This window comes from Bombina bombina, chromosome 1 (assembly GCF_027579735.1).
Source record: "Bombina bombina isolate aBomBom1 chromosome 1, aBomBom1.pri, whole genome shotgun sequence".
NCBI classification, from domain to species: Eukaryota; Metazoa; Chordata; class Amphibia; order Anura; family Bombinatoridae; genus Bombina; species Bombina bombina.
In genome coordinates, this window is record NC_069499.1 from 1,152,641,469 (window position 1) to 1,152,662,672 (window position 21,204).

The 21,204-nt window shown below is 37.7% G+C and overlaps 1 protein-coding gene across 1 annotated transcript in view; it reads right to left on the reverse strand.

Annotated features, from left to right (window-relative positions):
• Positions 1-668: 668 nt before the first annotated feature.
• VAT1 (vesicle amine transport 1) overlaps positions 669-21,204 on the reverse strand; it is a 201,117-nt gene continuing 180,581 nt past the window's right edge. Inside the window, exons 4-6 of the mRNA XM_053699584.1 lie at positions 19,182-19,271; positions 11,425-11,666; positions 669-5,519 (exon numbers count right to left, since the gene is read on the reverse strand). Coding sequence (XP_053555559.1) covers positions 5,418-5,519; positions 11,425-11,666; positions 19,182-19,271 — 434 coding nt within the window. The 3' untranslated portion in view covers positions 669-5,417. The remainder of the gene's footprint in view (positions 5,520-11,424; positions 11,667-19,181; positions 19,272-21,204) is intronic.

Below are 21,204 nucleotides of genomic sequence, written 5' to 3' on the forward strand. Positions count from 1 at the left end.
CTGGAAAAGGATCAAGCTGCATTTTTTAGTGGCCGTCTGCCGCACAGCGTCTTAGCCATACCTCATAGGAGTTGAGGTGGAAATACACGAGTGTCCATTTGGCTTTATTCTTTAGATCATCTTCAAGTTTACTTTACAAACACCAGGAAGGTCTCTTTTGTTGTGCGCCCTTCCCTCTTCTGTTCTAGATTTTCTTTGGAAGTTTTCCGGTCTCCAGGTGGACTCCATTTGCTTTTTTGGGATTAGGCTGCGAGTGAAGGATAAACCTCTCACTCCCATTCATACTGGACTGGTGTGTTTGGGATTTTCTGGGGAGACCTACAAGTTCAGGACATTACTGGTACTCCAAATTTTGGGACATTTATATTTGTAGCTCTGCATTTATTTTTCTGTGTGTATATCTATATATCTCTCTCTAGCTCTATCTATACATCTCATTTCTCTTGTCTATACTACAAACCTTGCTGGTGTGAAAGATTGCTGGGTAAGTTTACAATTAATTTTATAAAATTCCCTAAGAAATACAATACTAGGCAACAACAGTTTTTAAAGCGTATAACTAAAAGGTACCACTAGATTATGCAGCACAATTTTCAGTAATCAAGCACTCATCTGAGAACGTTGCTCATCTGGAGATCTAGGTGAAAAGAAAACAGGCAACAGATGAATTGATTTTATTATGCTTTTAATTGACATTTGAAACATGTAAGGCAAACGGCAACATTAGGCATAAAAGCATTACACTTTAGGCTCATGTAAACAGCATTGGCACACAAGTTTATTTTTGTTCAACTTTTACAAGTACAAAAAGCAAGGAATTTAAAGAGGTTAAACAAAACAAAAAATACACAAACCAGACACCCACCAGAAATGTGAGGACCAACTTTTAGTAAAGATTTTTTTTTTTTAGCTGGTTACCAGTTAACTATTTGCAATGCAGAGTGGAAGTTTACAGTGAGGACTATAGATGCAACTGGAATGGTGCAACAGGCATTTTACGATTTTAAAGCTGAAATTAACACTACATCATTTCCCCCCTCTTTGGATCTGTGGAACGTCTCAATATTATTGATAAAAATGTAAACACATCATCGGCTAATGCCAAAAAAAAAAAAATGGAGTAAATTAGTCACAATATTACTGCAACATTAGACCCATTTTTGACCATTTCAGAAGCAGGATGAAGGCTGCATCCTCTCCTGGTGTAAGCCTACCACAACCTAAACCAGATAGTCTAGTATACTGTACTTTCAGATACAAAGTAGTTACAATGTCTATACATATGGTCAAAAAAAGGCTCATGTCATCTCCAGATCAATTCTTTATTTTCACAGCTTGTCAAGATTTTTCACATTGACTGGCAAAGTTACGAGTGCTGCAAACATCGTATAGTAGGAAATTTAACATCCATGCCAGTGGCATCTCCTCTATGTGTACTGTCTACCAAGCAAGCAGTAACCAGCACAAAGAACTCACATAAATCATTGCATGAGAAACTGAAAACATGAAAGTAAAATTGGAGAGGAATTTTTTATTTATTTTTACAAAACACAAACTGCCACAGTATTTTGCAAGAAATGAGGCAGCTCTTGTTCCTTGTAAGGGCTAGGTGTTCTACACTGGCTGAGCAAGCAGATGTGTGTTTACATCAGCCAGCAGGGCCACAGTGGTGATTCAAATACATTTGTTTACAGACACAGACGTTAAAGAAATTGCCATTACAGATGGGTATTTTGGCAGTAAATTCCATAGTGATAAGAAATCACACAAACGACAAGTATTTACAATCAAACGCAACATTTTTGGGTTTTATTTTGGGGTGGGGTGAAGAATGCGAGCCTTGAGAGCTTGCCAATTTCACATCAACTATCCCACAACTACATTCTCTCTCTCACACATTACTCAGTCTTTTTAGACTGACCAGTATAACCCCTAAACATGATAGGATTTAGACTTACTTAAAATAGCAGTTTTATCAATTCAATGTGGCATTTACCAATTCAAGCTACAGCTCTATTTAGCTTAATATCTAAAAGATTGTTATATATCCATTTTAAAATTGCCTTCTTTAAAAAAAGAAAAAATTCTATCAGGTTTTTCTGGTAATAGTATTTACTATTCTAGCCAGCAGAAGAATCCCATGCATGCTGCAAGATATCAAGGAGGAACTACATAGCCTAAACCTGCTCCAAGTAGAAATTATGTATAAAACTAGACAAAAAAATAAAATTCAATAGTTATTTTGGACATTGACATTTATTTTGGTCATACACCGCAGCATGACTAAAAAAGGACTGACATAAGGTTCCCTAGTTATATACATTCAAACAAGATCTCCACAACCAATGGTATGAATTCTGCAGTGTATGCTATAGACCCTATTCTTATATAGGTAATTAGATTTGCATGGGATGAGACTGTTTTGACAAAGGGACCCCGTTTGTCTTTCCCAAACATTGCTCTAGAACACAGACATCTCAATCCCGACAATCTGTTAATTCTATTTGTTATCAGTCAAGCACTGACTATTCCATATTTATACCAGTAACGTTATTCTTCCCATTCATATTCCCCATTAGTGTTCAGAGGACTTGCGTAAAGACAATTAACAAACATTTAGAGAGTTGGAGTTAAGTCAGGAAATACTGACTTTTGGGTTCACTGAGCACCTTTGTGTGCCAATAGTGGAGAGTATGCATTTCCACTAAATCTATTGTAAGCATGAAATAGATGGTCCTCCTATTAGGCAGTGCCGTCTATACAGTATGGTATTTGGAGGATGGCAGCAATTTGGTATTCTGATAGTCTCTACCCCCTTTACAAGGAAAGGGCAGGTTTTCAATGGGCTGTGTTACTCCAAGGAGAGATAATAAATAAAAATTGAGTTAGAATGGAAACGGCCCAGTGCCATTGTGCATTATGTTACTGTCATGAGATAAAGGCAAGAGAAGTAACAAACTTATCCCAACATCTGCCTTATTCATGGGGATTTTATATCCAGGACATGCACTTAAAGTTAAGTCAAAATTAATGAAGACTAGGCTGAACATAAGGTGTTTGTTTTTTACTTTTTAAGTTCAAATTACCTTGCAGGAGTTCTGCATCAGTTTAAAACCACCAGAGTTTATTTTATGTAGCTACTTTCAAGCTGATTTTGTGGCCAGTTTAAATAGGAAAAACAAGCTGATGGTTCTTAGCAGGAAGAGCTCTTAAGAGAAGGTTCCTCATTTTGTTTAGGGTACTTCCACTAAAATATGCTAGTTTTACACGCTAATTCTGATTAGTGCCAAGCTCAACTGAGTCCACAAGACTAAGTGCTAGAGATAAGATGCTTTTAGTGGTAAATTTAATGCTGGCATGGGAATTCTTAAGTCAGGCAGTAAGAAAATGCCTGAATTAAAGATTTTTTTTTTTTTTTAAAACAGTTATAGTAACAACGGTTAGCTAGAGACTATGGAACAAGTAGTGCAACTTGCTACTGAACACTTCAGTGATTAAAAACTTACTTGTACAGTGCAGTAGTGATAAAAACCCAAGATTATAAACTGCATTAAACTATTCATTACAGGTTGCTTGTAAACACAAAAAACTCCATCCTTTATCTTTTATGTTTGGAATTCATCAATGGCAGTAAAAAGGAATTTTTGGCACTCTTAAAAAACCCTCAAACTGAAATTAGAGGGGCAAAAAAAAACAAGCCCTTTTCTGCTGTATGCATCTGCATTGCTTTAGGAGATATGGAGACAAAAAGTTTTGTGCTTTGGCAATAAGGCACCCTGTGGTTAATCTGGGAACATGCCCCAAAACCAAACTACACACTAGAGTGAGGTTCACAGGTGAAATCAAACTAACAACCTCCACTTAGTATATTTGTAGTTTTACATAGAGGAAGAACCACCATCTGCCATAAATATGGCTCCTTTAAGGCTGTGGCTGCAATCAGGACTTCTATCCGCTAGCCACCAACACCCTTTAAGTCAGCAACATTTCCCAAATTGAATCACAATTGCTGAGATTTTAATCACAACTGCATAGTTTAAACAAGCTTCATCCCCCCTCCAAATTAGATTAAAGTTTGATTACTTTTATTTCATTGAACATAACTTGTCGAACCCTACTACATTCAGTATTTGAGGAAGGCTGACGATTTAAAGCAAGTCTCAAACACAGAACTGGTAAGAAATGGAATGTGAACTATACACTTTAGTGGTTTGTAAACTTACTAGCAGCTTTTCTAACTGGAATGCTATTTTTCACAACTACTAAGGGGGGGGGGGGTTGAAGAAAAAAAAAAAAAAAAAACAACCTTTCCCCTAATTCCTTAGGAGCATGGTAATTTTAGTTCTAGTGCTCCTTGCAAACTGTCATAGGTTTTGTTTTAACCCCATGGCTGTTAAAACGTAGCTAAAGTCCAACTTGGAAATAAGTGCAAAGTCTACAATAATTTTATAAAGTCTAATGCAAATTGCTTTGGCACAGATGGGTAAGTGACATGTTCTAGATTGGAAATATTCAATTAAAACAAAACCTTACTCTTCATGAATGGTCATTACAGCAAATCCTACATTTAAAACATTTGAGATTCAGGAGCTTTAATCAACAATGAAACGGCTGCATAAACTTTAGATCATATGTTTTGATGTTACCATTTAGTTCAATGGCAAAACCCTTTAGTAAAATTAAATCTCTACAACCCGCATAATATTTAAAGGGTTTTGTCATTGGAGTGGTATTCTGCAAACTAATATATCAGCCACCATAATTATAAGAATTGTTTTGCAGTATACAACATATGAAGGTCTATTTTAGTATTGACTTTTATTTTAAATTTCCCTTTTATAAACCTTGTTTCAATTTCATGAAAAAAAAACAAAAAAAACGTAGAAACTGCCTCATTTTGATCGAAATGTTTAGTGTATAAAGAGGTTTATTTAGCAGGAATTTTATAAATTTACCCATGGTAAAATAAAGAAAATGTAAATTTGTGTACAAAAAGGAATAGGTCCCATGATCTCTGCATAAAAAGCATATGCAGATTTTCTACAAAAAGCTAGTTGAACCTGACAGGATATAAAATTAGTGTAAATCTCCATATACAATTCATTTATCCAAGGAATGTGATCATCTTAAAGTTTCCCTCCCATAGCAGAGCCAGCAAGAGATCAAATAAACTGGGTAGGCCTTTGCCAATTCTTAGGCTATTCATAGTTACAGGAATGTTACAATATCCACTAGTTAAAGAAATCCGAGAAACCCATATAAGTGCCAGAGTGGGGTGATAACTGGGAACTAAAAGATTTATTCAAGGCCTAATCACACCCACCCACAAAAAAACCCACGCACATTAGTATAACATTGTTTCACAACCGGCAACAACCTTTACAACCTCCCCTTATACTACAGAAAAAAATAAATCATCAATTCTCTTCCTTCTTTGCTTCTTCCTTTGGCATTTCAGGAACCAGAACAACTTTCCCAATGTTTTTCTTCTCTTGCATCTGTCTCATAGCATCTCCCACCTGTGTACAGAAGACAAAACGGTTACTACAAAATGGTAAAACATACAATTACTCTTCATAAAGTCCCCAAAAATTCTGCCGTGCTGCCCATGGGTACAAAGACTTACAAAGACGTACAAATACACATAATATTTAAAGACGTACAAATACACATAATATTTAAAGAGACAAAATGTTAATCAAGTACAAGGGGAATTGAGGGCCCCATTCTCGTGGGAACTTACAATCTAGGAGGGCAAGAAACAGGAGATGGGGACTGAAAGATTAAGGTTAGTACAGAGTTAGATGAAGATAATTACGTAAGCAATACATTGTAATCTTAAACTATACCATTTATGTAGCCCTCCATTGAGCAGTTTTCAATTCATGTATATCCTTGTGAGATTTAATATCGTCTAGTTCTGGAGACATTACAAAGGCCTATCCATAAAGTGACAAAACTAAATACCCATCTGTTATACAGCAGGATTTTAGTTTAAATTGCAATGTGGTAATGCAGCAGGGGAGTAGTTTACTTCCCTGCTGAATTACCGCATTGCAGTTTAGTTTACTCCCCTGCTGCATTAGTGCATTGTTTACCAAACTTAAAATAACAAAACTAATCTTTGTTTCACACCTTAAATTGATCTTTTGCACTATGGAGTTAACAGTGTGCATAGTAATTTGCAGATCTTATCAAGTTGTACAATTTTCTCAGACTAAAAATATAATCAAAGGTCTCATTTGGATAGTCCTTTTTTAAATCTTGATAGTAGGGATCCTTTTAAACAGGGGAGATCTGCACAGAATGACCCTGTAACCACAGAAATTCTTTAAGCTATAGTAGCTATGAACATGGGAGTAAAGTCCTTAAAGATAAGCACCCAAATTGAAACCCCTAACCAACGCTGGAACAAAAAGTGATAAATAGCATATGTCTGAAACCTTATGTTAATGATTTATTAAGTGGCCAATGTGAGACACCAAATGGTGACACTTCTTTAAAGGGACAGTCAACACCAGAATTTGTTTAAAAAGATAGAAAATTTCTTCATTGCCCATTCCCCAGTTTTGCATAACCAGTTAGAATACACTTTTTACCTCCGATTACCTTGTATCTTAGCCTCTGCAAACTACCCCCTTATTTCAGTTCTTTTGACAGACTTGCATTTTAGCATCAGTGCTCACTCCAGGGTAACTTCACGTGCATAAGCTCAATCTTATCTGACACACATGAACTAACTCCCTCTAGTGGTGAAAAACTCAAAATGCATTCACATAAGGATGTGGCCTTCAAAGTCTAAGAAATTAGCATATGAGGCTACCTAGGTTTAACTTTCAACTAACACCAAGAGAACAAAGCAAAACTGGTGAAAAAAGGAAATAGGAAAGTTGTTTAAAATGACATGCCCTATTTGAATCTTGAAAGTTTATTTTGGACTTAACTGTCCCTTTAATCGCATGTTCATGAGCTATAGTAGCTTAAAGTCCTCTTGGAATGGAAGAACTTATGTGACTTTCGTTTGAAGTCTACAAGGATCTCTGCAAATATGCTCTTATGTGAACAGTAATTATATGAGCCTTAAAAAAAAAAAAAAAAAAAAATATGAAACCCAAAAAAGGATATGAAACCCAAAAATTCTCTTGTGCTTCAAAACGGAGTGCACACACGAAAATAAAGTCACCCGATTTATTATCACATTTGCTTTGTTACCATGGTATTCTTTGAGATAAAGGCAGGTGTCGAACACTACATGGCAGGAAATTGAGCAGCCATCTAGAAAAATCTGAATCATGAAAAAAAAAAAAAAAACTTTGGGGTTTCAGATCTCTAAGCCTTTTACCAAATCTCACAAATGAATGTTAACAGACCCCAGCACAAACCCTTGAGGCACACAATAGTGCCACCCCCATGGATCTCAAACAATCCATAGAATATGAATGCAGATGACGCTATCTTGAGTTGCGTTTCCTACAGAACTAATTTTTCTAAATTAAGTGACATCATAAAAAAAAAACATTTTTTTGTTTTTCTAAGTGCCAGAGTTATATGTATAGACCAAATAAAAATTGGTGTTAATTTTTTACAAAGAAACTCACAAAGGCTGGAAAAGCGATATAAAAGCAGGAACACTTCTTCCTTTCCTAAAAGCTGCCACACAGCTAACACTTAGTGGACATTAGAATATAGAAGTAAACTTTTTTTAATATGTGCCCAGCATTACATCACTGTTCAAAAGGGTTAAAAACACTGTACACGATCGTGCAGTTTTGCCTGTTAAACATTTTAGGTATACAGTAGCTGATCTTCATGTATTATAGGTTAAGACTGACATTTCTAAAACTACAAAAAAACATAACAAAAAAAACACAGCCCCCCCAAAAAACCTGTTTACAAGGTGGGCGTTTCATATACTCTGAGGAGTTCTGCAGTTCATATCCATCAAAACCAATGATTCTAAATAGAGAGCTCATAACTAGTGATTCTAAATAGAGAGCTTAACTGCATAATGGGTTTGCGTTGTTTCAAACTATTGTTCCAGGAGATAATCCACTATATTTACAAAATAAGTTTTTTTGCATTTGAGCCACTTTTAAAAACGTATTCTACTGAAAATTCTTACGGCTAGATTACAAGTCTTGCATTAGCCTTAAAAAGCAGCGTTAAGGGGTCCTAATGCTGCTTTAACGCCCGCTGGTATTACGAGTCAGGCAGGAGAGGATCTACCGCTCACTTTTTTCCCCACGATTTTAGCTTACCGCAAATCCCCTTACGTCAATTGCGTATCCTATCTTTTTAATGGGATTTGCCCAATGCCGGTATTACGATCGCCTGAAAAAGTGAGCAGTAGACCCTTTCCTATCCAGACTCCTACCGCATATAAAAGTCAGTAGTTAAGAGCTTTATGTTACGGCGTTGCCAATAAAACTCTAAACTAAAGTGCTAAAAAGTACACCAACACCCATAAACTACCTATTAACCCCTAAACTGAGCCCCCCGCCACATCGCAAACACTATAATAAAATTATTTAACCCCTAATCTGCCGACCGACATCGCCGCCACTTTAATGTATTAACCCCTAAGCCGCCGCACTCCCGCCTCGCAAACACTAGTTAAATTTTATTAACCCCTAATCTGCCATCCCTAACATCGCCGACACCTACCTACATTTATTAACCCCTAATCTGCTGCCCCCGTCGCCGCTACTATATTAAATTTGTTAACCCCTAAATCTAACCCTAACCCCCCCTAACTTAAATAATTTAAATAAAACTAAATTACTACAATTAAATAAATTAATCCTATTTAAAACTAAATACCTATAAAATAATCCCTAAGATAGCTACAATATAAATAATAATTACATTGTAGCCATTTTAGGGTTTATTTTTATTTTACAGGCAACTTTGTATTTTATTTTAACTAGGCACAATAGTTAACTATTTAATAAAAAGTACCTGTACAATGAACCCTAACATAGGTTACAATTACACCTAACACTACACTATAATTAAACTAATTACCTAAACTACCTACAATTAATTAAAATTAAACTAAATTACAAAAAAAACAAAAAAAAAAAAAACCTCTAAATTACAGAAAATAAAATTACAAGAATTTTAAACTAATTACACCTAATCTAATCCCCCTAATAAAATAAAAAAGCCCCCCAAAATAATAAAATTCCCTGCCCTATACTAAATTACAAATAGCCCTAAAATGGGCCTTTTGCAGGGCATTGCCCCAAAGTAATCAGCTTTTTCACCTGTAAAAAAAAAAAAATACATTACCCCCCCCAACATTAAAACCCCCCACACACCCAACCTTACTCTAAAACACACCCAATCCCCCCTTAAAAAAAAAAAAACCTAACACTACCCCCTTGAAGATCACCCTACCTTGAGACGTCTTCACCCAGCCGGGCACAAGTGGTCCTCCAGAGGGTCCAAAGTCTTCATCCTATCTGGCCAGAAGAGGACATCCAGACCGGCAGAAGGCTTCATCCAGGTGGCATCTTCTATCTTCATCCTTCCGGAGCGGAGCCGGTCCATCTTCAAGACATCCGACCAGAGCATCCTCTTCATCAAACGACTGAATGACTGGTCCTTTAAGTGACGTCATCCAAGATGGCGTCTCTTGAATTCCGATTGGCTGATAGGATTCTATTGGCTGATCCAATCAGCCAATAGAATGCAAGCTCAATCCTGATTTAACTTCAATCCTATTAGCTGATTGCATCAGCCAATCGGATATTTCCTACCTTAATTCCGATTGGCTGATGGGATTCTATCAGCCAATCGGAATTCAAGGGACGCCATCTTGGATGACGTCACTTAAAGGACCAGTCATTCAGTCGTCTGATGAAGAGGATGCTCTGGTCGGATGTCTTGAAGATGGACCCGCTCCGCAAGGATGAAATAGAAGATGCCACCTGGATGAAGCCTTCTGTCGGTCTGGATGTCCTCTTCTGGCCGGATAGGATGAAGACTTTGAACCCTCTGGAGGACCACTTGTGCCCGGTTGGGTGTATTTTTTTTTTTTTTTTTTTTACAGGTAAAAGAGCCTATTACTTTGGGGCAATGCCCCGCAAAAGGCCCTTTTAAGGGCTATTTGTAATTTAGTATAGGGTAGAGAATTTTATTATTTTGGTTTTTTTTTTTATTTTATTAGGGGGATTAGATTAGGTGTAATTAGTTTAAAATTCTTGTAATTCTTTTCTTCTTTTCTGTAATTTAGCGTTTGGTTTTTTCGTAATTTAGTTTAATTAATTGTAGGTAGTTTAGGTAATTAGTTTAATTATATAGTGTAGTGTAAGGTGTAATTGTAACTTAGGTTAGGGTTTATTTTACAGGTAAATTTGTATTTATTTTAACTAGGAAGTTATTAAATAGTTAATAACTATTTAATAACTATTGTGCCTAGTTAAAATAAATACAAAGTTGCCTGTAAAATAAATATAAATCCTAAACTAGCTACAATGTAACTATTAGGAATAATTTATTTAGATTTATTTAAATTATATTTATTTAAAACTAAATAAATACCTATAAAATAAACCCTAAGCTAGCTACAATATAACTAAGTTAGAGGAATGTTAGACTTAGGTTTAGGGGTTAATAAATTTATTATAGTGGCGGCGACAGATTAGGGGTTAATAAATTTAATATAGTTGCGGTGACATTTGGGGCAGATTAGGGGTTAATAACTATAATGTAGGTGTCGGCGATGTTGGGGGCAGTAGATTAGGGGTTCACAAGTATAATGTAGGTGGCGGCGGTGTCCGGAGCGGCATATTAGGGGTTAATATTCTAATGTAGGTGTCAGCTATAGCGGGGGCGGCAGATTAAGGGTTAATAAGTGTAAGATTAGGGGTGTTTAGACTCGGGGTTCATGTTAGGGTGTTGGGTGCAGACATAAAATTCCTTTCCCCATAGGCAACAAAGAGGCTGCGTTAGGAGCTGAACGCTGCTTTTTTGCAGGTGTTAGGTTTTTTTTTCAGCCAGCTCAGCCCCATTGTTTCCTATGGGGAAATCGTGCACAAGCACGTTTTGCCAGCTTACCGCTAACGTAAGCAATGCTGGTATTGAGGTGAGATGTGGAGCTAAATTCTGCTCTACGCTCACCTTTTTTTGCGGCTGAAACTAAGAGTTAGCAAAGCACCCCTGTTACCGCAAAACACGTAATCTCGCCATTAGATTTTTAAAACTATGAATTATCCAATGCCTAAAATAATTAGAATTTATGCAATTGAACAAAGATTTTTAACTCTTAATAGCATCTCCACAATATTCAGGAAAAGCTATGCTTTCACATGCATAGTCCCCTGAAGAGCAGAACTTTAAAGTTACAATGGTAAGTCACAAAAATAAAGCAGATTCCTGATGTGCTTAATAACTATTGCATATGCTTTGTCTCCACATTACCTGCTCAAAAGGAAACACTGTATCAATCTTGGGCTTTATCTTCCCCTGTTTGTAGAGGTCAAGCAGTTTGGTCACCACCCCTGTGATGAGCTCAGTTTCATCATCCAGGTGGCCAAGGTGAAAGCCACACACTGCTTTGTTGGATGGAATTAGTTGCATGGCATTTATGCTGAACTGGTTCCACCAGGTCTTTGCCAATGCCATGAGGTTTTTCTTCTGCCCAGTTAAGAGATTTGCTGCACCTAAAAACATTTTTAGATTTATAAAAAGAACATTCATTTTGCAAAAACATATGGGGAGGGGGGGGCACAATATTACCACAAACGCACACCAAAAACATAATTTATGTAAGAACTTACCTGATAAATTCATTTCTTTCATATTAGCAAGAGTCCATGAGCTAGTGACGTATGGGATATACATTCCTACCAGGAGGGGCAAAGTTTCCCAAACCTTAAAATGCCTATAAATACACCCCTCACCACACCCACAATTCAGTTTAACGAATAGCCAAGAAGTGGGGTGATAAGAAAAAAGTGCGAAAGCATATAAAATAAGGAATTGGAATAATTGTGCTTTATACAAAAAAATCAAAACCACCACAAAAAAGGGCGGGCCTCATGGACTCTTGCTAATATGAAAGAAATGAATTTATCAGGTAAGTTCTTACATAAATTATGTTTTCTTTCATGTAATTAGCAAGAGTCCATGAGCTAGTGACGTATGGGATAATGATTACCCAAGATGTGGATCTTTCCACGCAAGAGTCACTAGAGAGGGAGGGATAAAATAAAGACAGCCAATTCCTGCTGAAAATAATCCACACCCAGAATAAAATTTAATGAAAAAACATAAGCAGAAAATTCAAACTGAAAACACTGCCTGAAGTACGTTTCTACCAAAAACTGCTTCAAAAGAAGAAAACATATCAAAATGGTAGAATTTAGTAAAATTATGCAAAGAGGACCAAGTTGCTGCTTTGCAAATCTGATCAACCGAAGCTTCATTCCTAAACGCCCAGGAAGTAGAACTGACCTAGTAGAATGAGCTGTAATCCTTTGAGGCGGAGTGTTACCCGACTCAACATAGGCATGATGAAATAAAGATTTCAACCAAGATGCCAAAGAAATGGCAGAAGCTTTCTGGCCTTTTCTAGAACCGGAAAAGATGACAAATAGAGCTTTGTAATATTATGTTGAAGCTACTAAGTCTTTCCGAAAGACTTCTAGTCTAACAGCATCCAAAGAATGCAATGATTTCTCCTTAGAATTCATAGGATCAGGACATAATGAAGGAACCACAATTTCTCTACTAATGTTGTTAGAATTCACAACCTTAGGTAAAAAATTCAAAAGAAGTTCGCAGCACCGCCTTATCCTGATGCAAAATCAGAAAAGGAGACTCACAAAAAAGAGTAGATAATTCAGAGACTCTTCTGGCAGAAGAGATGGCCAAAAGAAACAAAACTTTCCAAGAAAGTAAAATAACGACCAAAGAATGCATGGGTTCAAAAGGAGGAGCTTGAAGAGCCCCCAGAACCAAATTCAAACTCCAAGGAGGAGAAATTAACTTAAAGACAGGTTTTATACGAACCAAAGGTTGTACAAAACAAATATCAGGAAGATTAGCAAACCTTCTGTGAAAAAGAACAGAAAGAGCAGAGATTTGTCTTTCAAGGAACTTGCGGACAAACCTTTATCTAAACCATCCTGAAGAAACTGTAAAATTCTCGGTATTCAAAAAGAATGCCAAGAAAAAAGATGAGAAAGACACTAAGAAATATAAGTCTTCCAGACTCTATAATATATCTCTCTAGTTACAAATGTACGAGCCTGTCACATAGTATCAATCACAGAGTCAGAGAAACCTCTTTGACCAAGAATCAAGCGTTCAAACTCCATACCTTAAAATTAAGGTTTTGAGACAGACTGGTCTTAACGGAAGAGTCCACAGCTGGCAAGAGGCCATCCTGGACAAGATCCGCATACCAAAACCTGTGAGGCCATGCTGGAGCTACCAGCAGGACAAACGAGCATTCCTTTAGAATATTGGAGAATACCCTTGGAAGAAGAACTAGAGGCGGAAAGATATAGGCAGGATGACACTTGTAAGGAAGAAAATAATGCATCCACTGCCTCCGCCCGAGGATCCCGGGATCCGGACAGATACCAGGGAAGTTTCTTGTTTAGATGAGAAGCCATCAGATCTATTTCTGGGAGTTCCCACATTGAACAATCTGAGGAAATACCTCTGAGTGAAGAGACCATTCGCCCAGGTGCAACGTTTGGCGACTGAGATAATCCGCTTTCCAATTGTCCATACCTGGGATATGAACCGCAGAGATTAGACAGGAGCTGGATTCCGCCCAAACCAAAATTCGAGATACTTCTTTCATAACCAGAGGACTGTGAGTCCCTCCTTGATGATTGATGTATGCCACAGTTGTGACATTGTCTATCTGAAAACAAATGAACAACTCTCTGTTCAGAAGAGGCCAAGACTGGAAAGCTCTGAAAATTGCATGGAGTTCCAAAATATTGATCGGAAATCTCACCTCCTGAGATTCCCAAACCCCTTGTGCCGTCAGATACCCCCACACAGCTCCCCAACCTGTAAGACTTGCATCTGTTGAGATTATAGTCCAGGTTGGAAGAACAAGAAGCCCCCTGAACTAAACGATGGTGATCTGTCCACCATGTGAAATAAATGTGATAAAGAAATAAACGTGACAAGTGATTAGTAAAGTATGCTTAAGTGTAAACTAAATACTTAAAAAGTTCATATAAGGATATGTATGTTCTTCCACAATCTTCACGCTTCTATTTTCTTTTGATCCTCATATGAAAAGAAAGAAAGAAATGCCACATAGCGTAATTCTGTAACCTTTTCAAATGCAGAATGCGTGTGTGCAAATGCTTACTCACATGAGATGGAGCTATAGCCAAGCTCAGGTTTGTGCGCACACCCAATGTTATACTGTTGGGCAAACAGTTGCTTGAACCGGATATTTGAATAAAATGGATTTATTTAAAATATAAGTATAAAAAGCGCCACAAGAGCTGCAGAAATCACCAAATACAATGAGATCGGCAATACAATCAAGTAATTGCTCAAATTGAGCTTATACACAATGCTAGAGACCGTGGTAAGGAGTGCAGAAACTTAACCACACAACCTCCCCCTTAAGAGTCCAGCATATGTTGCTCTCCTCGCTTGGTGTGCAGATTCTTGGAAGGACGCCAAAGAACAAGAAACAATGTATCCGACGTACGTTTCGCAAAAGAGCTTTTTCAAGGAATCCTTGAAAAAGCTCTTTTGCGAAACGTACGTCGGATACATTGTTTCTTGTTCTTTGGCGTCCTTCCAAGAATCTGCACACCAAGCGAGGAGAGCAACATATGCTGGACTCTTAAGGGGGAGGTTGTGTGGTTAAGTTTCTGCACTCCTTACCACGGTCTCTAGCATTGTGTATAAGCTCAATTTGAGCAGTTACTTGATTGTATTGCCGATCTCATTGTATTTGGTGATTTCTGCAGCTCTTGTGGCGCTTTTTATACTTATATTTTAAATAAATCCATTTTATTCAAATATCCGGTTCAAGCAACTGTTTGCCCAACAGTATAACATTGGGTGTGCGCACAAACCTGAGCTTGGCTATAGCTCCATCTCATGTGAGTAAGCATTTGCACACACGCATTCTGCATTTGAAAAGGTTACAGAATTACGCTATGTGGCATTTCTTTCTTTCTTTTCATATGAGGATCAAAAGAAAATAGAAGCGTGAAGATTGTGGAAGAACATACATATCCTTATATGAACTTTTTAAGTATTTAGTTTACACTTAAGCATACTTTACTAATCACTTGTCACGTTTATTTCTTTATCACATTTATTTCACATTTTCTTTGGTTTTGTGATTTTTTGGTATTTGTTATCACGATCTGTCCACCATGTCAGAGAGTGTCGTATAATCGGTTTAAAGATATTAATTGAGTAATCCCTGCACCATTGGTTCAGCATACAGAGCTGAAGAGGTCGCATGTGAAAACGAGCAAAGGAGATCGCATCTGATGCGGCAGTCCTAAGACCTAAAAATTTCCATGCATAAGGCTACCAAAGGGAATGATTGTGACTGAAGGTTTTGACAAGCTGATATCAATGTTAAACTTCTCTTGTCTGACAAGGACAGAGTCATAGACACTGAATCTTATCTAGAAACCTAAAAAGGTTACCCTTGTCTGAGGAATCAATGAACTGATTGGTAAATTGAACCTCCAACCATGAACTTGAAGAAACAACACAAGTCGATTCGTATGAGATTCTTCGAAAATGAGAAGACTGAGCAAATACCAAGATATCGTCCAAATAAGGAAATACCAAAACCCTGTTCTCTGATTACAGAAAGAAGGGCACCGAGAACCTTTGAAAAAAATTCTTGGAACTGAGGCTAGGCCAAACGGTAGAGCCAAAAAACTGGTAATGCTTGTCTAAAAAGAGAATCTCAGACACTAAAAGTGATCTGGATGAATCGGAATATGCAGATACACATCCTGTAAATCTATTGTAGACATATAATGCCCTAGCTAAAAAAACAGGATAGTCCTACAGTAACCATCTTGAATGTTGGTATCCTTACATAACGATTCAATATTGATAGATCCGGAACTGGTCTGAAGGAATTGACCTTCTTAGGTACAATGAAGAGATAAAATAAAACCCCAGCCCCTGTTCCAGAACTGGAACTGGCATAATTACTCCAACCAACTCTAGATCTGAAACACATTTCAGAAATGCTGAGCCTTTGCTGTGTTAACTGGGACACGGGAAAGAAAAAAATCTTAGCAGGAGGCCTTAACTGAAGCCAATTCTGTACCTTTCTGAAACAATGTTCTGAAACCAGAGATTGAGAACGGAATTGATCCAAATTTCTTTGAAGAAAACGTAATCTGCCCCATACCAGCTGAGCTGGAATAAGGGCCGCACCTTCATGGGTACTTAGGAGCTGGCTATAGATTTCTATAAGGCTTGGATATATTCCAAACTGGAAATAGTTTCCAAACTGATACCGCTCCTGAGGATGAAGGATCAGGCTTTTGTTCCTTGTTGTGAGGAAAGGAACGAAAAAGACTATTAGACCTAAATTTACCTTAGATTTTTTATCCTTTGGTAAAAAAGTTCCCTTCCTTCCAGAAACAATTGAGATAATAATTTAATACCCTGGAAAGAAAGGGAAAGCAAAGTTGACTTAGAAGACATATCAGCATTCCAAGTTTAATCCATAAAGCTTTTCTAGCTAAAATAGCTAGAGACATATACCTGACATCAACTCTAATGATATCAAAAGATGGTATCACCAATAAAATTATTAGCATGTTATAGAATAATAATAATGCTATAAAATTATGATCTGTTACTTGTTGCGCTAAAGCTTCTAACCAAAAAGTTGAAGCTGCAGCAACATCCGCTAAAAATATAGCAGGTCTAAGAAGATTACCTGAACATAAGTAAGCTTTTCTTAGAAAGGATTCAATTTTCCTTAAATAAAGTACTATCTGCCGTAGGAACAGTAGTACATTATAACAGGAGTAGAGACAGCCCCATAACCTTAGGGATTTTGTCCCAAAAAAACTCTAATCTGTCAGATGGCACAGGATATAATTGCTTAAACGTTTAGAAGGAGTAAAAGAATTACCCAAATTATTCCATTCCCTGGAAATTACTTCAGAAATAGCATCAGGGAGATTAAACACTTTTGGAATAACTACAGGAGATTTAAAAACCTTATTTAAACGTTTAGATTTAGTATCAAGAGGACCAGAATCCTCTATTTCTAATGCAATTAATACTTCTTTAAATAAAGAATGAATAAATTCCATCTTGAACAAATACAAAGATTTATCAGTATCAGAATGATTATGTTCATTTAAAAATTCATCTGAAAAAAGAGAAAAAAGTTTTAAAAGACTTTTATGTAAACTAGAAGGAGAAATAACAGACATAGCCTTCTTAATGGATTTACAAAAAATAAAATCTCATATGTTTATCAGGAACACTCTGAAAATTAGATGTTGACGGAACAGCAACAGGTAATGTAACAGTACTAAAGGAAATTTTATCTGCATTAATAAGTTTGTCATGACATGCAATACAAACAACAGCTGGAGAAACAGATACCAAAAATTATAGCAGATACACTTAGCTTGGTAGCTCCAGCACTAGACAGCGATTTTCCTGTAGTATCTTCTGACTCAGATGCAACGTGAGACATCTTGCAATATGTAAGACAAAAAAACAACATATAAAGCAAAATTGATCAAATTCCTTAAATGACAGTTTCAGGAATGGGAAAAAATGCCAAAGAACAAGCTTCTAGCAACCAGAAGCAATGAAAAATGAGATTAAAATAATGTGGAGACAAAAGCGACGCCCATATTTTTTAGCGCCAAATCAGACGCCCACATTATTTGGAGCCTAAAATGCTTTTGGCGCCAAAAATGACGCCACATCCGGAACGCCGACATTTTTGGCGCAAAATAACGTCAAAAAAATGACGCAACTTCCGGCGACACGTATGACGCCGGAAACGGAAAAGAATTTTTGCGCCAAAAAAGTCCGCGCCAAGAATGACGCAATAAAATGAAGCATTTTCAGCCCCCGCGAGCCTAACAGCCCACAGGGAAAAAAAGAGTCAAATTTTTGAAGGTAAGAAAAAAATTATTAATTCAAATGCATTATCCCAAATATGAAACTGACTGTCTGAAAAATAAGGAAAGTTGAACATTCTGAGTCAAGGCAAATAAATGTTTGAATACATATATTTAGAACTTTATAAACAAAGTGCCCAACCATAGCTTAGAGTGTCACAGAAAATAAGATTTACTTACCGCAGGACACTCATCTACATGTTTGTAGAAAGCCAAACCAGTACTGAAACGAGAATCAGCAGAGGTAATGGTATATATAAGAGTATATCGTCGATCTGAAAAGGGAGGTAAGAGATGAATCTCTACGACTGATAACAGAGAACCTATGAAATAGACCCCGTAGAAGGAGATCACTGCATTCAAATAGGCAATACTCTCCTCACATCCCTCTGACATTCACTGCACGCTGAGAGGAAAACCGGGCTCCAACTTGCTGCGGAGCGCATATCAACGTAGAATCTAGCACAAACTTACTTCACCACCTCCATCGGAGGCAAAGTTTGTAAAACTGAATTGTGGGTGTGGTGAGGGGTGTATTTATAGGCATTTTAAGGTTTGGGAAACTTTGCCCCTCCTGGTAGGAATGTATATCCCATACGTCACTAGCTCATGGACTCTTGCTAATTACATGAAAGAAATAATCATACCAGTAAAATTCACTTCAAGATTTTCATTGCAATCTGCATAGAGTGCGCTAAACAGCAATTTGTATGTGGGGGGGTTGCTAAAGTGGAGTTCTCCAAGTGCTCCCTCCTCTCTATAACCATCAACCTTCATATTGAAAAAAAAAAAACCTCTTTAGGGAAAAAAGAGACTGCTCCCTTTAACAATAGTGTACCAGGTTTAGACACGTAGCAGAGTGCTGTAGGAATAATGTACAGCCATACTGGCAGAATGGGCTTAGAATGCCAAGTTCAGGAGTTCAACTACTAAGATGCTGGGGGAAGAGAAACAGTCTGTAGAAATTTATTTAACGGTCATTTAACTACAATGGAAGCACATTTTGTCTATGAAACTTTCTAAAACAGTATTTGTAACAGTTTTTGTACTTACCATAAATAACCAGTTTTCCCATAGGTTTCAGAAGGTTGAAGGCTTTGCAGGTATCTGAACCTCCCAGAGGGTCCAACACAATGTCCACACCTAGAAAAGCAGATTAAGAACTATGGAATGTTATCCTCAAAAAAACAAAAAACAAAAACAAAAACAAAAAACAAACAAAAAAAAAAAAACTCAAGTTTAACACAAGGACAATGTTATTCAGGATATTGCCTTTTGCAAAATTGTACTTTCTACCTTGCAAATAGCACAATGTACAGTAGTAAAAAAATAAAATAATTCATGATTCAGATAGAACACACAATTACTACCTTCCATAATCTGAATGTGCACATCTTTATATGCACACTGAGGCCCCAGGATGATTGATGGCTGATAAATTCCTCTTTCCTGGCAGGGAGAGTCCACAACTTCATTTATTGCTGTTGGGAATATCAACACCTGGCCACCAGGAGGCGGCAAAGACACCCCAGTCAAAGGCTACAAATATCCCTCCCACTTCCCCAATCCCCACAGTCATTCAGCCGAGGGGACAAGGAAAAGTAGGAGAAACATTGGGGTATAGAGATGCCAGAAGAAAAAGTAAAAGGGAGCAGCCCCAAAAAGACCACAGGGTGGGGTCGTGGACTCTCCCTGCTAGAAAAGAAAGGAATCTGGTAAGCATAAATTGTTTTCTTTCCAAAGGCAGGGAGAGTCCATGACTTAATTACTGTTGGGAACCAATACCCAAGCTCCAGAGGACACAATTAATAAACGGGAGGGCAAAAAAATTAAAAGAAAAAAATAAACAGACCCTAATCTTAAGGCGCACAGCTTGCAACACCTTTCTCCCAAAAGCTGCTTCAGCCAAAGCAAAAACATTGAATTTAAAAGAATTTTGAAAACGTATGCAAGGAGGACCAGGTAGCCGCCTTACAAATCTGATCCAGAGGCTTTGTCCTTAAAAGCCGATAAGGAAGCAACTGCCCTACTATGATCTGTAGCTGCTTAAGATCAACAGCATGCATGGGTTCAAACGGAACCTGCCGCAAAACATGAGCAAGGTTGAGGCTCCAAGGCCGAGAAACGGGTTTGAATACAGGTCTGATTCTAGTCAGAGCCTTAAAAGGACTGCATGTCCGGAAGATCTGCTAACCTCTTGTGCAATAAAACCGATAGGGCCAAGATCTTAGCGCTGCAGAACCTGTTGGCGCTCTACAAATAATTAGTATTAAATTTATTATTTATTTTTATTATTTTTATTATTTCTATTATTTCAGAGAGCAGGCAGACAGTCCTTCACCGTGTGCCATGGAAAACCCACATTCCTCACACCAATGAAGGCAAGTCCACCACACCTTATGGTAAATGCGCTGAGTAACTGACTTACAAATCTGACGCTATCAGAGAACCATCTTGAAGATTTAGCGTTCAATTTCCACACAGTCAGCCTCAGAGAAAATAGATTTTGATGTAGGAATGGGCCCTGCATTAGAAGGTCCTTCCGATAAGGTAACCTTCATTGAGGGGATGAAGACATTCTCACCAGATCTGCAAACCAGGTCCTTCGAAGCCAGGATGGTGCTATTGGAATCACCTGAGCCTGCTTGATGCAAGCCACTACTCGAGGGAGAAGAGCCAATAGAGGGGGGGGGGGGGGAAATGGAAGCATTAGCGGTTCCATGGAGGTTCAAGCTCATATTTATTTTACCATTTCTGCTTGAGGGTCCCTCAATCTCAACCCGTACCTGGGTAGTTTGGCATTGAGACAAGAAGCCATGAGGTCGATCTCTGGAATCCCCATCTCAGTTCTCTGCAAACACCTTGGGGAGGAGAGCCAATTAACCCGGGTGAAAGGTATGTCTGAGGAAGTCCGCTTCCCAGTTTTTCACCCCGCAGGATATGAATTGCAGAAAGGCAGTTGTGGGCATTTCGCCCATTGTAGAATTAGACACCTCCTTCATCACTAGGGAACTTCTTGTTCATCCCTGATGGTTGATGTAAGCGACTGAAGTTATATTGCCTGATAGGAATCCGA